Source organism: Triticum urartu, chromosome 4 (assembly GCF_003073215.2).
Source record: "Triticum urartu cultivar G1812 chromosome 4, Tu2.1, whole genome shotgun sequence".
Taxonomy (NCBI): domain Eukaryota; kingdom Viridiplantae; phylum Streptophyta; class Magnoliopsida; order Poales; family Poaceae; genus Triticum; species Triticum urartu.
The window spans coordinates 589,863,488-589,886,817 of NC_053025.1; the positions used below are offsets into that span (position 1 = coordinate 589,863,488).

Below are 23,330 nucleotides of genomic sequence, written 5' to 3' on the forward strand. Positions count from 1 at the left end.
TGAACAATCCACACTTGCATCTCATTCCGGAACTGAACAATGGTCCAACGGGGAGCAATGGGAACCTCATACGGATTCTTTGAATGGAAGGCTTCCCAATCCTTGGCTTTCCAACGATGCAACGGCATAACCACACGTTGCTTAGCAGCTGCAGACTTTTCACGGCGAGTGGGCTTGGTGGGAATCACAACTTCTTCTTCATCATCAGACACAACCGGGTGCAAGGTCCTTCGTGCCCTCTTCTTGGTCTTGCAAGGAGCAGAGCGAGAACTAGAGCCACCTGAACACACACACGAAAAGAACACACAAAAACCCAACGAGGATGAGAGGATTGCACCCACTAGCAGAAAAGGAACAAGTTGCAGCAACAGAGAAGATAGAACAGTGCTTTGTGGTTGATATACTCCGGTTGTACCGGATCTTCCGCCGGTAGTACCGCTCCAGCGGTTGTACCGCCCGTAGGGGCGGTAGAACCGCTGAAAGTGGCACTACCAGGGAAGATAGATCTAACCAAGGCATACGAATCACACAAGTAATATTCCGAATTCTAAGTGCTGCAAACAAGACAGGAGGCTAACAAAGATCTCTTCTAAACCAGAGATCGAACACTAAACGCGGAACGTTAAGTAAAGCCCTAGACTAGGAAGAACCCTAGAAAGATCTAGAAGCAAAGAACCCGATGCATTACCACCATCCATGGGAAGAGATCATGAGGCCTCCACGGAGAGAATCCATGGAGAGCCAAGGATCCGAAGCGCGAGACGCACTCCGGGGCAGGGGTAGAGATGGCCGGCGGCTAGAGCAAAGAGGAATGAGGACGAAGGGAAAAAGGACAACCCTTCAGCCTCGTCAAGTATATATAGGCCCGTAGACACGCCCCAGTAGAACCGCTTAGGGGAGCGGTTGTACCGCTTGTCTGGTACAGACCGGTGGTTGGAGGCAGTACTTCCGGTGCCTGGGAGGCAGCGGTAGTACCGCACAGCGTCAACCGGTAGTAACGGACGTGGGTAACCATGGGTTTGAGCGGTGGAACCGCCCAAGCACCGAACGGAGACCCATTGGGACGACACAACCCGGTACCAGCGGTAGAACCGCTCGAGATACCGGTTGTACCGCCCGACCACCTATGCCCAAACCAAGATCAAATGAGTGCAATCCGAAGGGAGGAAGAAGGGGAGAACCTAACACAAAGAGCAAAAACGGAACAAGAGAAAACAACAAGAGAGCAACAAGGCTAACTACAACCTCCCGAAGAGAGGACGGTGGCCGAGGCCATCTATGTTTGAGTCAATTGGTATGGCACCGCGAAGAATTATCCTTGGGTCCATGACCAAAACTTGTCTTTGAAGCACAAGAACCATCAAACATGGCTAATGTGAAGGACTCGATCAATTTATGCATAATGGGGGAAGGGAGAGTTCATTGAGAGAACATCACTCCCCCTATGTCCATGCCTACACCTAAACTAGACAACAAGTTGAGCGAGGTAGGGTGTGCAAGGGTTGAAGCCACATTGCTTGAATCAATGATATTTAGCTCATGCCTTAACTCGCGAAATCTTGTTTCATCCAAGGGCTTCGTGAAAATATCTGCAAGGTTGTCATGAGTGTTGACATAGTTGAGCTCGATCTCTCCTCGCCTAATGTGATCCCGGATGAAGTGATACCGGATCTCAATATGCTTCGTCTTGAAGTGTTGCACCGGGTTGAGAGAGATCTTGATGGCACTTTCATTGTCACACCAAAGAGGCACTTTGTCACAAGTGACACCGTAATCCTTTAAAGTTTGGCTCGTCCATAGGAGCTGAGCACAACAACTTCCGGCGGAAACATACTCCGCCTCAGTGGATGAGAGAGACACACAACTTTGCTTTTTGGAAGACCAACTTACCAAAGAGCAGCCAAGGAATTGGCACTCTCCGGAAGTGGACTTCCTATCCACTTTGTCTCCCGCCCAATCGGAATCCGAGTACCCTACAAGCTTGAAGTTTGATCCTCTTGGGTACCATAAGCCAAAGTTTGGGGTATGAGCCAAATGTCGAAAGATTCGTTTGACCGCCACATAGTGACTTTCCTTAGGTGCGGCTTGAAACCGTGCACAAATTCCCACAATCAACATGATGTTCGGTCTAGATGCACAAAGGTAAAGCAAGGAACCAATCATGGAATGATATACCTTTTGATCCACCACTTTACCATTGGGATCTAAGTCAAGTTGGCACTTGGTGGGCATTGGAGTGGAAGCCGGCTTGACGTCACTTAGCTTGAATCTCTTGAGCATGTCTTGAGTGTATTTGGATTGATTGATGAAGGTTCCTTCTCTTCTTTGCTTCACTTCGAACCCTAGAAAGAACTTCAACTCCCCCATGGAGGACATCTCGAACTTTGAGGTCATGAGAGCGGCAAATTCCTCATTGAAAGCTTTGTTAGGAGAACCAAAGATAATATCATCAACATATAATTGGCACACAAACAACTCCCCTTTGACCTTCTTAGTAAAAAGAGTGGGGTCGATTAGCCCAACTTCAAAACCACGGTCTTGTAACAACTCGGTAAGGTGGTCATACCACGCACGTGGGGCTTGTTTAAGGCCATAGAGTGCCTTATCGAGTTGATACACATGATCGGGAAAGTAGGGATCCTCGAACCCGGGGGGTTGCTTGACGTAAACCAATTCATTAATGGGACCATTAAGAAAAGCACTCTTCACATCCATTTGTTGTAACTTAAAGTTATGATGAGAAGCATATGCAATCAACATGCGAATGGATTCAAGACGAGCAACGGGAGCAAAGGTTTCACCGTAGTCGATACCCCCGACTTGGGAGTAGCCTTGTGCTACCAAACGAGCCTTGTTGCGAATGATAATCCCATGGGCATCTTGCTTGTTCTTGAATATCCACTTGGTTCCAATGACATTGTGGTTCCCCGTTGGCCTTGGCACCAATCTCCACACTTTGTTGCGCTCGAAGTTGTTGAGTTCTTCGTGCATGGCATTGAGACAATCCGGATCTTCTAGCGCCTCATAGACCTTGTGGGGTTCCACACAAGAGACAAACGTGTGATGCTCACAATAATTTGCTAATTGTCTACGAGTGCTTACCCCCTTTCTTAAGCTTCCAAGCACATTTGTCATGAGATGATCCTTGGTGGAGAGCTTGGATGCAATCTTGGCGGCACGACGCTCTAATTCATCCTCGATGGTGAGTTGAGGAGCGGTTACTTGATCATCTTGAGCACCGTCATGAACTTGTCCTTGATCTTGAACTTGCTCGGGGGAGAGAACTTGACCTTGGGCATCACTTGGTGTGTCAACACCGTCTTGAGTATGATCTTGCCCTTGGTCTTGTTCATGGGGTTGAGGGCCTTCACTTTGTTCTTCGGAAGCGTGTGGGCCTTGGGTTGATGATGGATCCACTTGAGTGGAGCATTGTCCTTCTCCTTCGGCCACAAGGGGTTCCTCAATGGGTAGGATAAAACCAACAACCATTCTTCTTATGGCTTGAGGAGGAATTTCATCACCTACATCACAAGTGCCACTTTGCTCCACTTGGGAGCCGTTATTCTCATCAAACTCTACGTTACACGTCTCCTCAATAAGTCCTGTGGATTTATTGAGGACACGGTAAGCATGAGAGTTAGTAGCATAACCAACAAATATGCCCTCATAAGCTCTAGCCTCAAATTTAGACAACCGAACCCCTTTCTTGAGAATGAAACACTTACACCCGAATACCTGGAAGTACTTGAGGTTGGGCTTGTTACCGGTGAGTATCTCATATGGAGTCTTGTTCAAGCCCTTGCGGAGGTAGAGACGATTGGATGCATGACACGCGGTGTTGATGGCTTCGGCCCAAAAGTTGTACGGAGACTTGAACTCCGCCATCATGGTCCTTGCCGCATCCATCAACGTCCGGTTCTTCCTCTCCGCAACACCATTTTGTTGAGGGGTGTAGGGTGCGGAATATTGATGTTTGATTCCCTCATCACTAAGAAACTCATCCAAGGTGTAGTTTTTGAACTCGGTGCCGTTGTCACTTCTTATTGTCAAGATCTTTGCATTGTGTTGACGTTGTGCTTCATTTGCAAACTCAATGACAGTTTGTTGGGTCTCGCTCTTCCTCTTGAAGAAATACACCCACGTGTACCTTGAGTAGTCATCCACAATCACCAAGCAATACTTCCTACCTCCGAGACTATCGAAGGATGGAGGCCCAAAGAGATCCATGTGAAGGAGCTCCAAAGGCCTCTTTGAATAAATGATAGTCGTGGGAGGGTGAGCCTTCTCATGTAGCTTTCCTTCGATACAGGCACTGCAAGCACGATTTTTAGCAAAACTAACATTCGTTAGTCCACGGACATGGTCCCCCTTGAGGAGACTTTGCAAAGATCTCATATTGACATGGGCTAAACGGCGATGCCAAAGCCATCCCACATCAACTTTAGACATTAGGCATGTCGCGGTCTTAGTGGGTCGCTCCGAAAAGTTAATCACATATAGACCGTTCTCGACATGCCCAACAAAGGCTACTTTAAGAGTCTTGCTCCACAAGAGGGCCACGGTATCAATATCAAAGAAAGTGGCAAAGCCCATGATTGCAAGTTGACGAACGGAAAGTAAATTGTATGCAAGGGACTCAACAAGCATGACCTTCTCGATCGTGAGATCATGAGAGATGACCACCTTGCCAAGTCCCAATACCTTAGAAGATGAGGCGTCACCCCACTCGACATTGGTGGGCATAGATGGAACCTTGTGCACGTCCACCACCAAGTCCTTGCTTCCGGTCATATGATTTGTAGCTCCGCTATCGAGCAACCATGATCCACCACCGGAAGCAAACACCTACAAGACATCAATGCTTGATTTTAGGTACCCATTTAGTAATGGGTCCTTTAATGTTAGTAACAAGGGTCTTAGGAACCTAAATAGACCATTCAATATACTCATGAAGAGAACCAACAAATTTGGCATAAACATGCCCATCACTAGCACGGCATAACACATAAGAAGGATTAAAATCCCCAGCTTTGTTGGGAGGGGTGACATTGCCCTTCTTGACATTGTTCTTCTTCTTCTCCTCGGGGGCATAACACATAAGAAGGATTAAAATCCCCAGCTTTGTTGGGAGGGGTGACATTGCCCTTCTTGACATTGTTCTTCTTCTTCTCCTCGGGGGCACTCTCTCCCTCCCTCACAAAGGTTTGCATGAAGGGAGGAGGTCGTTTGGTCTTGTCATTCTTCTTCTTGTTCTTGGAGTCGGGCACGTACCCAACCCCTTCCTTGACCACACTTCCCTTTTGGTTGATCAAGAGATCGTTGAGGTTCTTCTTGCCTTGTATGCAAGTCGCAAGACCTCTCTCAAGTTGCTCCTTCAACTTAGCATTTTCCTTAACAAGATGTATATGCTTACAACACGGGTTAGTAGCATTTGCATTATCAATTAAAACCATATGAGGAAAAGTTGCTTTCTCCTTAGTTAGCTTCACTTGGAGTTGATCATGAGACTCCTTGAGACTAGCGTGAATACCCTTCAAGGCCTTGTGGGCCTTGTCAAGTATATCAAACTCCTCTTTGAGTCTAGCAAGATCAACCCCGAGTTTGGCCTTCTCGGAATTTAGCACACGAGAAACAATGAGGACATGATCATAATCTTTCTTTAACTTAGCATGATCAACGTTGTGTGACTCCTCAAGAGCCAAACGAAGACCACGCTCTTCCTCAAGAGCATTGAAAAGATCCGAAATCTCATCGGCATAGTCACGACTATGCCCTTCCATCTTAGAGATGGTGTCTTCGTGAGCCTCGATCATGTCATTGGCCTCACCAAGTTGTTCCAAGAGAGTAACAAAGTGCTTCTTGGATTTTCCCTTGAGTTTGCCCATAAAGGCCTCAAACTCGTTAGCCTCCACATTAGCTCCCTCAAGTTCATTAATGCTATCCGTTGGGGAATGATGATTAATGATGGTAGTTTTGATGTTGGAGGTTACCTTGTTGGTGGCTTTAGCCATAAGGCACTTGGCGATGATGCTCTCGTTGGGTGAGTCGAAGAGAGACACCCATGACGTTGTTGCAATGGCAACAGAGGCCATGGCAACCGACTCATCATCTTCATCATCGTCATCATCCTCATTGTACTCTTCTTGCACAACCAAAGCCTTGGGAGGAGTCTTCTTGGTGAAGTTGTTCTTGTTGGGGAACGACTTGGCCTTGTCCTTTTGGATGAGTTTGCCACCATTGTCTTCCCTCTTCTCATACGGGCATTCCGCAACGAAATGACTCACGTTGCCGCAATTGTAGCAAGTCCTTACATGTTGCTTGCCCCTTGTGCCACTCGAGTTGTTTTTGCTAAAGTTGGGCCTCGAGTTTTTCTTGCTCCAAAATTGCCTTGAAGCAAGTGCCATGTGTTCATGATATGCATACTTCATATCTTTGGGGTTGCTCTCCTCTTCTTCCTCTTCTTCTTCTTCTTCCACGGTGAGCTTGGCCTTCAATGCAAGGTTAGGCTTCTTTGCCTGTTGAGAACGGAGCACCGCATTGTCGGCGGTCTTGTCCAAAATGTTCATGGCCACAAACTCATCCAACACTTCGCTTGAGGTCAAAGTGTGGAAGTCCGGTCTTTGACGAATGACGGAGGACATGGCCTTGTGGTAGGGCATCATTGCCTTGAGGAATTTGCGCTTGATCCAATTGTCATCCGTGTCCTTGCTCCCGTGATCTCGTAGTGAGACCGTGAGTTTGGTTACTCTCCGATAAAGCTCACGAGGTTCTTCATCTTCCTTCATTGCAAACTCATCAGCCTCATCTTGTACCACTTCATAGTTGGAGCGTTGAATGTTTGCGCTTCCCTGGTAGAGAGACACGACACAATGCCATGCATCTTTGGCCAAGGCGAAGGGACGAAGATGAGGTAGGTCTTCGGGTGGAATTGCATCTTGAATGATGAAGAGAGCATTCTCATTGAATTGATTATCCGCGGCTTCTCGAGGAGTGAAGTTGCTTGGATCATGTGGATAGAAACCTTCTTCAATAATTCTCCAAAGGTTAGTGTTCACATGATTTAAATGACGTTTAAAGCGGTAAATCCAAGAATCAAAATCCTCATTTTTCACAATCTTAGGGGGAGGACCGGCATGATTTAGATGAGTGGAAGGAATCGGTCCACCATAAACAAGTGGTGGTTCCACATGGGCAAAGATGCCGGTGCCATTCTTGCCACTAGAAGAAGGAGTCTTTTCACTACTAGCTTCCCCTTGTCGGGGATAGCATCCGTCACCTTTTTGGTGGGATCACCCACTTTCAACGGTGCGGTGGATAGTTTAAGCCCCTCAAGAAATTTAGTAAACATGATTTCAACTTCGGTCGTCATGGAGGTTTTCAATGTCTCCAAGGCCACATTGAACTCCTCACGTGAGACCGAAGTTCCCCCATCGCCCGTAGACGAGATAGGATTCACACCGGAGTGTTCCTCCACACCGTCTACGGTATCAACCATACTCTTTGGACGGTAAAGTCCTTAATAAAGAGACGAGGCTCTGATACCAATTGAAAGGATCGATATGGTTGACTAGAGGGGGGTGAATAGGCAACTAACAATTTTTGCTTTTCTTTAACAATTTAAACTTTGCATCAAAGTAGATTGTCTAGATATGCAACTAGGTGAGCAACCTATATGATGCAACAAGAATAGGAACACAAGCAAGCAAGAGATATGAAACAAATAAGCTTGCTCAAATAAAGGCACGAGATAACTAAGAGTGGAGATGGTGGAGACGAGGATGTGTTGCCGAAGTTCCTTCCCTTTGAGAGGAAGTACATCTCCGTTGGAGCGGTGTGGAGGCACAATCCTCCCCAAGAAGCCACTAGGGCCACCGTATTCTCCTCACGCCCTCACACAATGCGAGATGCCGTGATTCCACTATTGGTGCCCTTGAAGGCGGCGATCGAACCTTTACAAACAAGGTTGGGGCTCTCTCCACAACTTAATTCGAGGCTCCCAACAAAACCACGAAGCTTCACCACAATGGAATATGGCTCCGAGGTGACCTCAACCGTCTAGGGTGCTCAAACACCCAAGAGTAACAAAATCCACACAAGAAAGTATGGGGGAAGCAAATATCCTTTGGTGGAAGTGTAGATCTAGGTCTCTTCCTTCAATCCCTAGCAAATCAACAAGTTTGAGTGGCTAGAGAGAGAGATCGGGCAACAGAGCTTGAAGAGCATTAATGATGGAGTGAGAGAGGTCAAAGGTGAGAGTGGTAGGTGGGAGAAGCTCCCTTATCACCCTCAATTTCCAACCGTTACTGTGATTTTTGCACTGCAACGGTACAACCGGTCCTCGTCCCAGTACAACCGGGACTCACGGTGTATCTGCAGAACCCTACCAAGCGGTACAACCGGACTAGGGGGGCGGTAGTACCGGCTAAGAAAAATAACCGGACTAACCGCCTGGCCACCGCACAACCACCGCATCAAAATAGGAGCTTGACCGGTACTTGGGCGGTGCCTGGCCGGAACAACCGCATGGCCTTGAGCTCTTGGGCGGCTAAGTCCTGAGCGGAAGAACCGCTCGGACCACCGGTGGTACCGGTTATCGTGGAACGACCGGACCAACCGGGCCACTACCGCCCAAGAACCGCATCAACACAGAAGCGCGAGCGGTACTTGAGCGGTGCATGGACGGAACCACCGCCCCAGCTTTTGCAGAGCATGGTGGCGGTACCACCGCCCGGAGGCAGCGGTACAACTGCTCGAGCAAAACTGGTGAGCGACAAGACCCAGCGGTACAACCGCTCCAGAGAGCGGTACAACCGCTGGGCAGAAACAGTGAGCAGGAAAGAAAGGGGAAGAGGCAAGGAAAGCTCTCTCTCTCTCACACACACACCTGAGGAAGGCAAAAAGAGGGTGATGAAAGTGTACGTGACCTGATTCCCCCAGAGCTTCCTAATGAGGATTCCCTCTTGATAATACGGGTACTCTACGACCAAAGAAAATGAAAGTGTAGAGGACACGTCTTCGATCTTTTCCTTCGAGAGGCAATAGCAATCCGATGTAAGCCTAAGCATCGAGAACCTGAAATATATAGCACACGATTAGACCACAAAGGGTTGTCATCATCATCCAAAACATAAAGAAGGGAAATGCCCTTTCAGAGTTGCCACCGGTGCAGTTTTTAGCAAATGGCCGTACATACAACTATGGCTATTATCTAAAGGATGGCATCTATCCAAAGTGGCAAACCTTTGTCAAGCCATTGAAAAAGCCAGAAGGTAAGAAAAATCTTGATTTCCACAATGCTCAGGCGGCGGCTAGAAAAGATGTGGAGAGAGCTTTTGGGATTTTGCAAGCCCAATTTGCTATTGTGAGAGGACCGGCTAGATTTTGGGATCAAAAAATGCTTTGGTACATAATGCACGCTTGTGTGATCATGCACAACATGATCATCGAGAATGAGCGTGGCCAAGATGTAGACTACTCTCAGTATGAGCTCTTGGGATATCCCGTGCGAGTGCGACGGAGGGCTAAAAGGGTGGCCCGTTTTGTTGCCTCTTATCATGCCATTCGACGTCCCGCAGCGCATAATGATCTTCGGAAGGATCTCATTGAGGAGTGGTGGGCATGGAATGGACGACAAAGAGCATCATGATTTGTGCGTTCGTTATTGTATTGTTGAACTATTTGTTGTGTTTAATTGCACTATTTGTTGTATTGAACGATAAACTGTTTGTTTGAGTTGTAATAAACGAAATTGAACTATTTATTTATTTTTGTTTGTTTTGATCATTTTGCTTCTGTTTTCGAATGCATATGTTGTTTGTGCGAGTCGTGCGCGCTGCATTTTTGCGCGCTGCTGGAGCGGCGCGCGCGCTGCATTTTAGCGCGGCTGCTGGAGCCAGCGCTGCGCGCCGCGCCAAACCAGGCGATGCGCGCGCGGCATATCTGTTTTTTGCGCGCGGCGCTGTTGGAGATCACAACACACATACCCTTAAAGATCTCTAAGAGTTGTTAGTATCATGTATCATATGCACATGATCCTGGTTTATAATATTACCTTCATAATGCATAATGTATAAAAAGTATCACATTGTCGCAACATTTATTCATTTGTAGAATCTCAATACAAAGTTGTGGTTATGATGTATTTCTAATTTTTTTTCTCATTTGATGCATGACATTGTATCATCAATTGCGGTGCCAATCATATTTTTGGGTATGTGACAATGCATCATTAGCTGCAGTGTCATGTCATATTTTTCTTAGATATCAATGTAACTTTTATGATACATTCATTGTGAAAGGTTAAGAAGTTGTATTCTATTGAAAAAAGCAAAAACAACATCGAACCTATATTTCAAACTCTGCAGATACTACTCCGTCAGGACCTTCAAGCAGGTGGATGAGGGAGAAAACGTGGATGCCATGCGTGGGAGGGAACGGCACCGTCACGATATCTATTTTTCATGGCTTGATCGTCCTTTTTTTTGCGAATCCGTTTATTTTCTCTTGAAAAAGCTTCGATATGTTTTTTATAGCTTACCACATATGCCTTTTTTTGGCAAAGCTGAGTCATTGTTACTGCAATTATAAGTGTCTCGAAACACATTAGGTACAAAAGGAAGTAATGTTAAAAAAAGTACAAGAGGAAGTATTTAAAAAAAACACAAAAAGGTGTTCATTTTGATATAAGAAAAGAAACAAATTCAACGCAAGAAGATGGAAACTGACATTTTATTGGTCCAACAAACTACTTCCTCCGTTCCAAATTACTCGTCGTGGAACTAAAATCACGACGGGTAATTTGGAACGGAGTGAGTAGGTAGCATGAATGAGAAAACCCAAAACTGTGTAGGCTCATGGCGGCTGGATGCATGCAGAGGCAGCGGTACATTCAAAAAAGATTACCACTCCCTGCTACTCTTCCATCGATCCATTGGAGCCTAACATTAGGTGACTAATCGACTGATTCAATTCAAAACTCTCTCAAAACAAAGTTCAAAGCTCTTTGATCTAATCTCGGACGCGCATGCATGCAGCACGCGTGCACGCCCGTCGCCGCCGGCCGAACGTCCGGCTGGGCGCACCGATCACAGGATGGAGCACGTGGGCACCGTGGCGCGCGTGCCGTAGCCATAGGGGTCCGGATCGGACGCCCAACCGCCGTAAGGGTACCCCGCCGGCGGCGGCGGTGGCGGTGGCGGTGACCACTGCGGGTGGGAGTAGTAGGCGTGCTGCGGAGGCGCCGTGCCCCAGCCATACGGCGGCATTGAGGAGGGCGGCGCGTCGCCGGCGCCGTAGTGCCAGTGCGGCGTGGTGGTCGGCCCCGCGTAGGGCGTCGAGCCGTCGCTGAGGATGGCGACGGGCCTCCTCATCTTGCGGCGGATGCGGCGCCTGAGCGCCGCCGGGTCCGCCGTGCCCGCCACCACCACCAGCCCCGTGTCCGGCGACGCCCACACCCGTTCCACCCCTGCACGCACGCGCATGCATGTCAGATGGATCAGTAATACTATAAGCACGAACGATGCTACTCCCGTGTCCCACGTACCGAGCAGGTTGCCGACGGCGTTCCTGATCTTGGTGGCGCACTCGTGGCAGTGCACGTCCGTCTGGAGCACCACCGGCCCCGCCGCCGCCATCGCCGTCGCTCCGCTTATGCTGAGATTGATGGGTGTGATATGCGGCGAATGGGTGTGGAATTTATAGAGGGGCGCGCGGCCGGGAGGAGAGGAGGAATCACCGGGAGAGAAAGAAATCTGCTCGCGATATGGTAATCTGATATGTTGGTCGGCAGATCAGCTCCAAGCTTCCTAGAATGTGATGGGATGGCCTCCTTGATTTCTCCCCATTCCATAGCGATCCTGTGCTCCGCACACGCGCGCAGTCGGCTCGCGGGGCGGCCACGTAAACGTCTCACTTTTTTCCCCCACTCACACCGCCTCCCCTCATTCTTCTTCAGGTCATTTTTTTCCTTTCTTCGGGTCATTTTACCAAATTGATTACGTTCGGTTGGAAACGAAGCATAATCACCGCCCACGGGGCTATGCCATGTATGAACCGTCAACGTTAACTCATTTTTGGATTTTTACAATTTAAAGATTTCCGACTCAAGACAAATCTAAAACTAGAATGAATTCAACACTATTGCAAAAATGATCGTTGCCGAGTTCCATACCCCTAGATCACGGCAAACACGATGTAAGCCGAATATGGCTCTCACTAATCAGTAGGACACGACACACATAAGGCTTTGTCGTGTGCCTTGCAAAGAGTACTCGGCAAACAAAGAAAACTCGGCTTATCAACCGTATGGCAAGAACCACGACTATGGCACCCGGCAAAAGGGTGCCATGTGGCATGGCCGTTTGCGATTGATGGCTTCAAGAAAATAGAGGGAGTAACACTAGCCGTAAAAATACAGTCTGAAATTTTGGCACAACCAACCACACTATTTATACTTGCCAGGGAACTTTTTACCAAGTCAAACAACATATTGTCGTCCAAATTTAAGTTGGTGTAGACGTGTAGTAGATACTAGTATTAACTAACATATCACATATGAGTTGAGCATAGGAGGAGTCATGTTTAAATTATGGGTATGGATAGGTCTCAGTCGACTGACATAACATGTAAGGAAGAAATAAAAAAACTTTTTTTTGACAGATCACGACATAAGATTTCACGAATATAGCATCGACTGAGACTTATCAATCTCGTTAAATTATAATGTAATGGCAAACAATACATATCCGACAACCGATCACACAGAAAGCATGATTGCCTCTAAATTTCGACATGTGTCTACATGGACCATGCGCCTTGCCTCCTCAACTGCAAAAAGCCTGCGGTCATTTCTTTCTCGTTCCCGCATCTCTATTGTTCACAACAAGGAAGAAATCAACGAATTTTTTTTCATTTTGAGGGTCATTAAAATATTTGTGTTTCGTTTGAATTATTGATGATGCTCCGTCATCAATCATCCCTTTTATTATGAAGGATTTAACTGTAGTCTCAATTGAATCAACAAAGGGTTTAAGTGTAAAAAAGAATGGGGGCAGCTGGCTTACTAGGGACTGGTTTGTAATTTCTTTACTTTTTTAGGGGTGCTTTGTATCGTTGTTTGCTAGTTAATAGATCTGAGGGTATCTTTGCAAAATCAAATTGTAAAAAAAAAAGATCCCCCAAACACGCCCTTTGTGTTCCGCCGTTCGTTCCTCCTTGATTCGTTTCCCGCTGCGAATCAACCTGTGGTTGAGATGATTAGGTGGACAGTTATATCCCCAACCCACCAGGGTTTAAATCCTGGTGCTTGCATTATTTCAGGATTTCTGGCGATGCGCTTTCAGTGGGAGGAGACGTTTCCGTCGACGACGAGGCGCCTACAATGACTAAGGATGGCAATGGGTAGGGTATGGGTCAGGTAGAGCATACCATACCCATACCTGTGTAGTCAATGGGTACAAAATTCTACCCATACCCGTACACACCGGTATGAAACTTTACCCGTATCCATACCCGGCAAGTACCCATACCCATTGGGTACCCAACGGGTAGATCAAATAGTACACAATTTCACATTCATCGATGTCACATTTGACTAAAAAAATATTTATCTCAACTCAGTAACAGGTAGACGAGTACATAACAATTGTCTCAATTCAAATTGACGATTGGTGATAACTTTAACATAGGTTCACAATCTCACGACATACTTCACGGGTAAGGTACACGTGCCAGTATAAATGGGTAGGGTATAAATATATTCATGGGTACAAATCTATACCCATGCCCTACCCATGACTTAACGGGTAGGGTATGCGTACTATTCATGGGTATAAAATTGTGCCCATACCCTACCCATACCCATGGATAAAATTGCTCATCCTTAACGGTGACTTCGTAAATCTCAAGATGATATGCCAACTCAGTCTCTTGGATGTGCTCATAGAGACAGGGTGTGTGTATGTGTTCATAGAATGAGTGTATGCACGTGTATATAAGCGTTTGTGTCTGTACTGATACTAAAAAAAATTGTTTCCCACTCTATATCGATCGTGTGCCGAGCACACGAGCATGTTCACGCTAACTCAAGCAAGGAGTGGCGAATCAACCTGTGGTTGAGTTGGTTAGGTGGACAGTGGTATTCCCACCCACCAGGGTTCAAATCCTGGTGCTCGCATTATTCCTGGATTTATTTCAGGATTTCCGGCGATGCGCTTTCAGTGGGAGGAGACGTTCCCGTCGACGACGAGGCGCCTACGGTGACTTCGTAAATCTCAAGATGATATGCCGGCTCAGTCTCTCGGAGGTACTCATAGGGGTAGAGTGTGCGTGTGTACGTTCATAAGGATGAGTGTATGCGCGTGTATATGAACGCTTGTGTCTGTACTGATGCTAAAAAAAAAACTCAAGCAAGGAGTGAGTACAAGTACGCGCTTCGGCTCGCGGGGTGGGCTGGCACGTAAAATGGAAGAAAAAACTGACGCCGTTGCACATGCCACAACACGGCCGGCTGAGAATCGGAAGCGAACTAGAGGTTTTGTGATAGGATATCCTCCTTTTGTCCTTTTATTACTTCTGGTGTAGATGTGGTGATTGCCTGATTGGTTCACTTCTTCCTCATTGTTCTCAACGAAAGATGAGACCATGGATGTGGAGTGTGTTAAAATATAGGATCTGACTACAACGCGAGGGAGTTACTATTGAACGGGCACATCTGCTGCCACATCATTAATGACACCATTGTGATGTCAACTCTGACCATATGTATGACTACCAGTACTTTCCTCGTCCCATATCAATTGGCATTGAAATGGGTAAGTCCTTCATATTAATATGGGAGCTTCCCCCCGGTCCCGACCCCCGTGTCGCCTAGCTCTGACGACAGAGGAGTAGAAACCCTAGCGCCGCCACAGCCCCCCCCCCCCCCCCCCCCCCCCCCCCCCCCCCCCCCGAACCTGTCTCGCCGCCGTCAGAGGGCAGAGGGCACCCGCCGGCGAAGCCCGGGCCGGCCCCGAGGAAGGCGGCGGCGGGGCGCTATCCCTGGCCAGTCTGGCGCGTCGAGAGGGGCTGCATCACGGAGCGTCCATGGAGATCCCCGACGCTTGCTGGAGCCTGGGATCTGTGGTTTGCGCGCCCGGATCCGCGCGTTTCGCGTCCGTGGCTACGCGGTGGAGGCGCCTGGCCGCGTGCTCGTCCAACGCCTGGTGCACGTGCCCTTGGCTGCACGTCGATGGGGTTGGGCGCGGTCACTGCTGCGGGGATGCCCAGGGGTGGCGCGGACGAGCGCGTCGTCGTCGCAGGGTGATGCTGGGGGACGCGGGCTCCCCTGGCTGGTGGCCTCTGGCCTGAGCGGCCGGATCTGACGGGCCCTGTCGGTCAGATCTGGCGCTATGGCGGCCGGAGGTGGCTCGGCCGGCGACTGACTCCAAGCGGACTGTGTGGTTGCTCCCTGTCAAGATGGTGGTCTGGGGTGGTGTGGTCTGGGCTGTGCCTTCGGGACGCTCTAGGCTTGCGTCGCCGGCAGTGCTCCGGCTAGTTTTGTGCGGTGCAGCAAGTGGCGCCTGGTGCTCCGGTCTGGTGGTGATGTGTTTGGTGAAGTCATCGCAGCATAGGTGCTCGGTTTCCTTGACGAAAGTCATGCTCTACTCTGGTTTGAGCTGATGGCAAATGAAGCCTTCGGGTATGATTTCCTTTGTTGGAGGTGCCATCAAGGGGGTCCGACACCTCTCCCTGCTCCGTGTTCTTGTCTCCCGGTAAAAACCGTGTACAATGGTGGCGTTTTTGGCGTCATTACTTTGTTGGAAGCATTGCCTTGGAGTCAAGTCTGGTGTTGGAAGCATCTGGTTGGTGGTGGTGTGGTGGATCTGGAGCGGGCAGCGTCTTGGTGAGCATGGAGCACTGGTGGTGCATCCGTTTGGAGTTGATCGTCGATCGACGGTGAAAGGAGCAGGAGCACCCTTTGTATGCAAGTAGCGCCGGGCGAGCTATGTCAGCTAGCCTCGTGGGATCGGAGCGGCATATGTCTCGCTCTTTCGGATGTATCGTTCCTCTCTGGTGTCCTTGATGTTTGCGGAACGAGCCCGGTACAATACAACTGTTGTTGATGTGCAGTCTGGTAGCAGCGCAGGCGCTCGAGTGCCCGCCCGGGTGTGTTGTGGGGTTTTGGCTTTCCGACGTTTTGTATATGTTGTGATGCCTTAGTCCTAGTTTAGCTAGGCGTTGCTTTGGTTTTAGCCTGGTTTCTCTCATTTAACCGAGCATCCCTATTTTCCTTTCTTTTTTTTAGCACTCGCCTTTATGCGGTGCATTCTTTCTTTGGAGGTGTTTTTGAATTTGGCAGCATGCCAACATTCAAAAAAAAATGATAATATAATATGGGATGAAGCATTTATAAATTATATATGCCATAACATGTTTATTGTTAGATCCGTATTTAGAAAAACTTTCCAACAATGCTATTTTTTGGCATTTAAATAATATTTTGCTAGCAGCGTGTTTGGTTCAGGGGAATTAGAGATGGGGAATGGGAGTTGAGGGGTAAGGAGATTAAAAATCCACTGTTTGATTAGAGGGAATGGGAGTTTAAGTGGGAAGGGGATTGGGAGTTGGGGAAGCCAATTTCCACCGATTTCTTCCCAGGGGGTACCCTGTTAATTCGTGAGGAGAGTTTTATCCCACGCCAATTCCCATCATATGTCAAATAAGGAAATGGGAGTAAAAATCTACTTCCCATGCCTAATCCCTTCATAAACACCCTTGTGCAAACTTTCATGCCCTTGGCCAAGTGTTTACCAAACAGGCTGTAGGTAAATTTAGGGTTAAAAATTGATGTAGAGTACAACATGGACAAATAAACCTGAAAGGAGGTGTTCTTTTATCTCAAAATAAATTGCAACTCACACAACTAATTTTTTTTGGTACATTGCGTGTTTTTCTTAATGTTACATCTACCAATTAATATATGCAAACCACTTCCTCACAGCAAAATAAACATATAATGCAATCCACTATTTCTTTTAGTACATTGCGTGTCACAACATTCATCTGAATTTTACTAAAATGATGCGCATATACTCATCCCTATAAACGCGAGTATCAGGATTTAAACTGAACTCTAGTGGACTGGGGATACCACGATCCTTGTAACCATCCAATCACAAATTGATTCGATGTTCCCTCGGTCCTAAAATATATGCACACGGTGGATTTTGATTCCCACACAAACAAAGCTGCGGGCACGGACGCCGGTCCGATGTGGCCTCGTTTGGATCGATCGAGGCGTCTGCTCGCTACGACGAAACCGTCGAAATGGCTGGCTGGCTTTCACCGCCCCTAGTTTCAAGAGGTTTCTTTCCTCCGCTTCTGAAATTCCCCAATTGGTCACACACGTAGCCGCTGTTTTGGGAGGAAAAGAGATTCCTCTGTTTTTCTTTTTTCGGACCGGGAATCTGGCCGGGTCCAAAGGGCCGGGCCCAAACAAAACCCAAATTGTTTTTTTAACGCCGAAGCGGCGACCGGCGGCGGCATCAGCCAAGCGGAACGAGACGACGAGCAAGGAGAAGAAAGGGACCCACGCGCCCACCGAGGCCGAATAACCCCCGGGCCCGCCCGACAGCGACCCACGCCCCAATCATCCGCCCGGCCCGGCCCGCTCCCTCCCCACCTTCTTCTTCCTCCTCCTCGCCATCGCAGCCACCACCCACGACATTCCTAATCCGAGAATTTTCCCGGGACGGGAGAGGAGATGAAGTTCGGCAAGGATTTCCGGAGCCACCTGGAGGGCACGCTGCCGGACTGGAAGGACAAGTACCTCGCCTACAAGGCGCTCAAGAAGCTCATCAAGACGCTCCCCCCCGACGCCCTCGTCGCCGACCAGCCTCTGCCTCCCCTGCCCCCGCCCCCGCCCCCGCCCCCGCCCGGCCTCGGGGACTGGTTCGCCCGGATCCTCGACGTCGAGCTCCACAAGCTCAACGACTTCTACATGGAGCGGGAGGAGTGGTACGTCATCCGCCTCCAGGTACCCCAACCAACCCTCCCCCTCCCCATCCCCCGCCTCCGCCCTGCTCCCCTTCCTGCAGCCGTCGTCTACTCGCCGCGCCGACGCGTGCGGGACGGAGCCTAGGTAGGGCCGTCGCGGGCCGGGACTTGGATCGTGGGGATTTTTGTTATGTACCGTGCCGGGGAATGAAATTGGTCACCGCATGTGAATCTCTCGAGTTTAGGATGTCTATAAGATTTTTATTTTTATTTTTTTGGATAGTAGTGATGAATCAGTGGCAGCATTAAACCGTGATTTGGTTCGGCCAGCGAGGAGTAATTGGCCACTTGTGATTCCTTTAATTGCAACTGCAAGCTGGGCTTCTTTGGCTGCTTGTCATAGTAACTTCGGTGGATAAAATGTTTGTGTTGTTTGTTCATTATAGGCGAAATCGATGGCATGCCCCTTTCTGTACGACAGGGGCAGGCAATCACTCTATGACTATATATCCATCAGAAAAGCCATCAAACCTGGTACTCTGAATTTAGTTGTCCACTGATACCCCCCCTGTTAAGTTAAATGGCCTGAAAATGTCAGCACTGCACATAGGCTTGTTGAACATGCTCAACACGGCTTAGGCATATTAAGGTTGCAGTCACGCAGATGTCGTTATTGTCACGTTTAACTAATGACCCATATGTGATTAGTGAACACCCGCACGATAATGGAGTTTAAAGCTGCCACTGAGGTTTGTTCAGTGTTCATTATGACCGAGTTTGCTTAAATGCCGGTTACAGGTGACTAGGTGAGTAGCAAATCCAGTCCCAACAATTCTTGTAAACCGAGACCCGAACCAATGTAAACAACAGCACCTGGCCTTGCCCGAAGAACTAAATTTACCCTTTTTTTATGGATCATACAAGCACAGCTGATTGAGCAGTCTAGATCGTTTAACATTTCAGACTAGTTAAAAAAAATACTTCTGAACTTATCTGCTGAAATCTGAACAGTCTCTTTATGCTTCCGTTCTTGACTGCATATTAGTTCTGATCATTTGACTGAACCTCCTGTTGGAACTTGAAAGTATCTTGCACTGTCACCTTCAGTTCTTGACTGCATATTACTTCTGATCATTTGACTGAGCCTCCTGTTGTGACATGGTTTAATCTTTAAGTGACTGTCTGGTATTTAGCACTTTAAGCATATGTTCATGGTCTTTGGACATGCGCCTTTCTGCATGACAGGGGCAAGCTCTCTATGTTATGGTTATGTCGATCAGAGAAGCCGTCAAATCCGGTACTCTGAATTTTATTGTGCAGTGATACTCCCCATTTAAGTGATGAGCTGAAAATGTCAACATTCTGCATAAGCTTAGCGAACATGACCAAAGTGACTTAGGCATATTAAGGTTCCAGTCACGTAGTTGTCATTATGTCATGTTTACCAATGACCCATATATGAATGATCAGCGAATCCATTCGCACAAGAATGGAATTTATAGTTTGCCACTTAGGTTTGTCAGTGCTCATTATGAGACAGAGTCTGCTGAAATGTCAGTGACTGGTAACTAGGTGAGTAGCAAACCTAGTTCCAGTAATTCTAGTAAACCGAGACCCGAAACCAATATAAACAACAGCACTTGGCCTTGCCTAAAGAAGTAAATTTACTACTCCCTCCGTCCTGTAATATAAGATGTCGTTACAACTGATATACTCACATATTGGTTGTAATGACATCTTATATGACGGGACTGAGCAGTTTAGATGGTTTAGCATTCCAGGCTTTAGTAAAATCCATACTTCTGAACTTATCTGGTGAAAGGCCTAAAGGGTCTCTTTATGCTTCAGTTCTTGTCTTCATATTAGTTCTCAGCATCCTGCTGAGAGCATCTATTTCGTTGTGCTGTCACATGGTTTTGTCCTTACGTAACTCACAGTCTGGTGTTGTTGGATCAATAGAATCTAATAACATGTGAGGTGTTGCGAAGATGATTGTCCTAACAACATGAAGCGACATTCTTGATAAAGTTCTCATGAGCGCTTGGGAGAGATTCCCTTCCTATTTTTGAAATCCCACAATCTGTGAATGTTATTGTCCATTGTTGGCATTTTTCGTTTATTGTACATGGGTTATTTTGGGGCTTAGGTAGTACAGTAGCAGGTAGTTGTGGTATACCAATTTCTTTTATTTTCACTCGTCAGTTTGCTTGTCTCTAGGTGCTAAAGGAGAGGATTGAGCGAGTCAAAGCGAAGAAGAATGGTGCTTTTACATCCAAAACTGAGTTCACTGAAGAAATGTTAGAGATACGTAGAGATTTCGTGCTTATCCACGGCGAAATGATACTTCTGCAGACCTACAGCTCCCTGAACTTTGCTGGTGAGCACACGAAACCAAGTTAGCCAACCTTCAGTGTCCTACCAACAGTACGCTTTCTAGCTAACATCATGACACTTGGTGCATACAGGGCTAGTGAAGATACTGAAGAAGTATGACAAAAGAACAGGCGGCGTGCTCAGCCTACCTTTCACTCAGCGAGCTCGCCACCAACCATTTTTCACCACCGAACCGTTAACAAGACTTGTTCGAGAATGTGAGGCTAATCTTGAAATCCTTTTCCCTGTTGAAGATGAAGTACTCGAGTCTGGTTCCTCTTCAAAGCATCAGGCTCATAATGATGCGGCTAGTCGTGACCCAGCTTCATCTTGCGACGCAGAAACCTCGGAGGTGTACCGAAGCACACTCGCAGCAATGAAAGCGATAGAGGGCCTTAAGAAAGCCAGCTCTACCTACAATGCCCTGTCTCTGGCTAGGTTCTTCCATGGAGAGGATGGCGAAGCATGTTCTGGCGCCATAACATCTGAGAGCTCGTTATCAGATTCCATGACAGATTCCCAGGTAGAAGATGCTGACAAGAATGACAAAGAGGTGCAATCAAAGGAGCAGAGCTCTGCTCAAACTGACCATAACGCGGAAGCGGAGCGACGCGGTGGATAATAATCAGTCTTTGCATGCTATTTTGAATCTCCCATGATAAGTGTAAATGATAGAACTGCTATAACACCAATAATCTGGATGTTTAGCCAGTCTTTGAAATGTGTGACCATAAGTCATGTTTTATTTGGATGCTTGGAGTTTTGGAGCTGTAGGAAGAAAGTGTGTGTGACATTTAGCTGATTTGATTTGAAAGGAGTTGTATACAGTCTCTCTGTTTCTCAAGGTTTTTGTATAGCCACTGATGTTCGGCTTCAGCAAACCACTCATACGGTGTACCCTCAAAGAAAAAACACTCGTACGGTGACTTTCTTTTAAGTTGGCTCATACAGTGATTTTGATTATGCAATTTATGTACAAAACATTCTGGTGGGGTTCAGACTCGTAGAAGTAGTAAAATGCAAAGGGAACTTAAAGCTCAACAATAAATAAAAAGGAGACTATCCTTGTGGCAATAATTCAGATGCCAAAACCAACCATTTAAGGGGTAATGATTTGTTGCTCCGAACAGAAATATAACAATATGCATATGTTGCATCTACACCCAAGCAAAAGAATCTAGTTGCAATGTTAACTTGGTTTCATGTGCTCACCAGCAAAATAAATGGAGTTGCAGATATTTTTGTTTCTTTCTCGTTTTTCTTTGTTTATTTGTAAGTGTTCATACTTTTTTATTTTCTTTTTTCTAATGTAATCGGAACATTTTTATACACATTTAATATTTTTCGTGTACATCTTAAACAATTTTTGTACATGTTGAACATTTTTTCAATACATTATTAACATTTTGTCAAATATATGGTTTTGATGTCTAGTTTTTTTATATACATTTTAATTTTTTTTGTATACATAAGGGAGACTTTTTTTACACTTGCTTATCTGCATCTTCAACCTGGGAATGCGTCAAGGAATCTAACAACGGGCTCCCAGAAGTTACGGCACTAGAATAAGCTTCGCCATCCTCTCCAGGGAAGAGCCTAGCCAGTGACAGAACATTATAAGTATGGGTGACTTCCTGAAGGTCCTCTATCGCTTTCATTGCCGCGAGTATGCTTCGGTACACCTCTGAGCTTTCTGTGTCGCAAGATGACGTTGGGTCGCGACTAGCCACATTATCGTGAGTCTGGTGATTTGAAGAGTGCAAACAGTGAAAACCGACAACGTAACAAAGAATAAGGAAGAAAACCAATGCAAACATAAAAATAACAAAGAAAGCTAAAGAAAAAAAGAAAAAGAAAAACCAAAGAAAACATATGCAAAAGAATTGAGAACAGTAAAAAGCGAGAAAGAAACACAGAATAACAATAGAACCTGATGAATACCAAGAAAGAAATAAAGAAAATTGAAGAAAAGAAAAAAAAAACATTGAAAATCAAAGAAACAGTAAAGAAAAAAAAGAAAGAAAAAGGATAAAAACCAGATCAGTCCAACCAATGAATAGACAGAAGAAAAAGAAACAATGAGACCTACACCGAGCGAGAAAAAACCGGACTAGCGCAGTAGGTATGCAAGAAAAAACCCTTTAGGCGATAGCTTCTTCCATCTCGCTGTAAGAGCGAGATATAGGTAGCACACCTTTAGGCTGCTCCCTCTGCCCCTATTCTATTTTCGAAACCACCAGTTAAGGGTTGTCTATTCCAAAGGTCACTTTTCACCTCTCTTGGTGCTAATAAGTGGCTCATTGCATGTTGCGACACCTATCACAACCTGAGAGTTTTCATATTATTATTTTTCATAGATTCATTTTTTAAATGATTTATTTCTTGAACCATGCTTCAAAAAATCTATTTAAATAATCAAACACATGACAATGCTTTGTTTGATTTATTAGATATAATTTTCTGTTTTGCTTAGGATGACCTATATCTCTTGAATCTTTATTATTAAAGGAGAATCGAACGTCGTGATGGTTCGACCTCCCACATCCCTCGTACAATTCTCACTTACCCTGCACGATAAAACGATTCCCACTTCCCCCATGATAAAAATAAAAAGAAACCCACGTACAAAAAAAAACCACGATCAGGCACCCACGTCCCTCACCCCATCTCCCGATCCCATCTGTCTACCGAGAAAAATCCCTCGGCCGTCCAGCCCGAACTGCCGCGCCGGTGAAGGAGCCCACACCGAGGAGTCCCTCGATCCAATCCTCGCCCTCGCCATCGCCGTCGACCCCGCCCCTCTTCCCTCCGCCGTTTAGCCCAAACCGTAGCGCCGGTGCAGGAGCCCAGGCCGCCCACGTGAAGGCAATGGCATAAGCCGTGTTATCATCTTATCGAGGTCAAGGGGTCCCTTGCGCCAATCCTCGCGCTCGCCCTCACCGCCATCGCCGGCGGCCCCGCCGCTCTTCCCTCCACCTTCTAGC

At 47.0% G+C, this 23,330-nt stretch overlaps 2 protein-coding genes across 2 annotated transcripts; one reads left to right on the plus strand and one right to left on the minus strand.

Moving 5' to 3' along the window:
• Positions 1-11,084: 11,084 nt before the first annotated feature.
• On the minus strand, positions 11,085-11,633 carry LOC125554906 (heavy metal-associated isoprenylated plant protein 43-like). Its single transcript, XM_048718286.1, has 2 exons — positions 11,543-11,633; positions 11,085-11,464 (listed from the first exon to the last, which is right to left on the minus strand). Exons 1-2 carry the CDS (start codon positions 11,631-11,633, stop codon positions 11,085-11,087), a joined length of 471 nt encoding a protein of 156 aa, XP_048574243.1.
• A 5,986-nt stretch (positions 11,634-17,619) lies between these two features.
• LOC125552952 (SPX domain-containing protein 4) lies at positions 17,620-21,190 on the plus strand. The gene is made up of 3 exons (XM_048716675.1): positions 17,620-18,013; positions 20,191-20,350; positions 20,439-21,190. Exons 1-3 carry the CDS (start codon positions 17,741-17,743, stop codon positions 20,966-20,968), a joined length of 963 nt encoding a protein of 320 aa, XP_048572632.1. The 5' UTR covers positions 17,620-17,740; the 3' UTR covers positions 20,969-21,190.
• Positions 21,191-23,330: the final 2,140 nt, after the last annotated feature.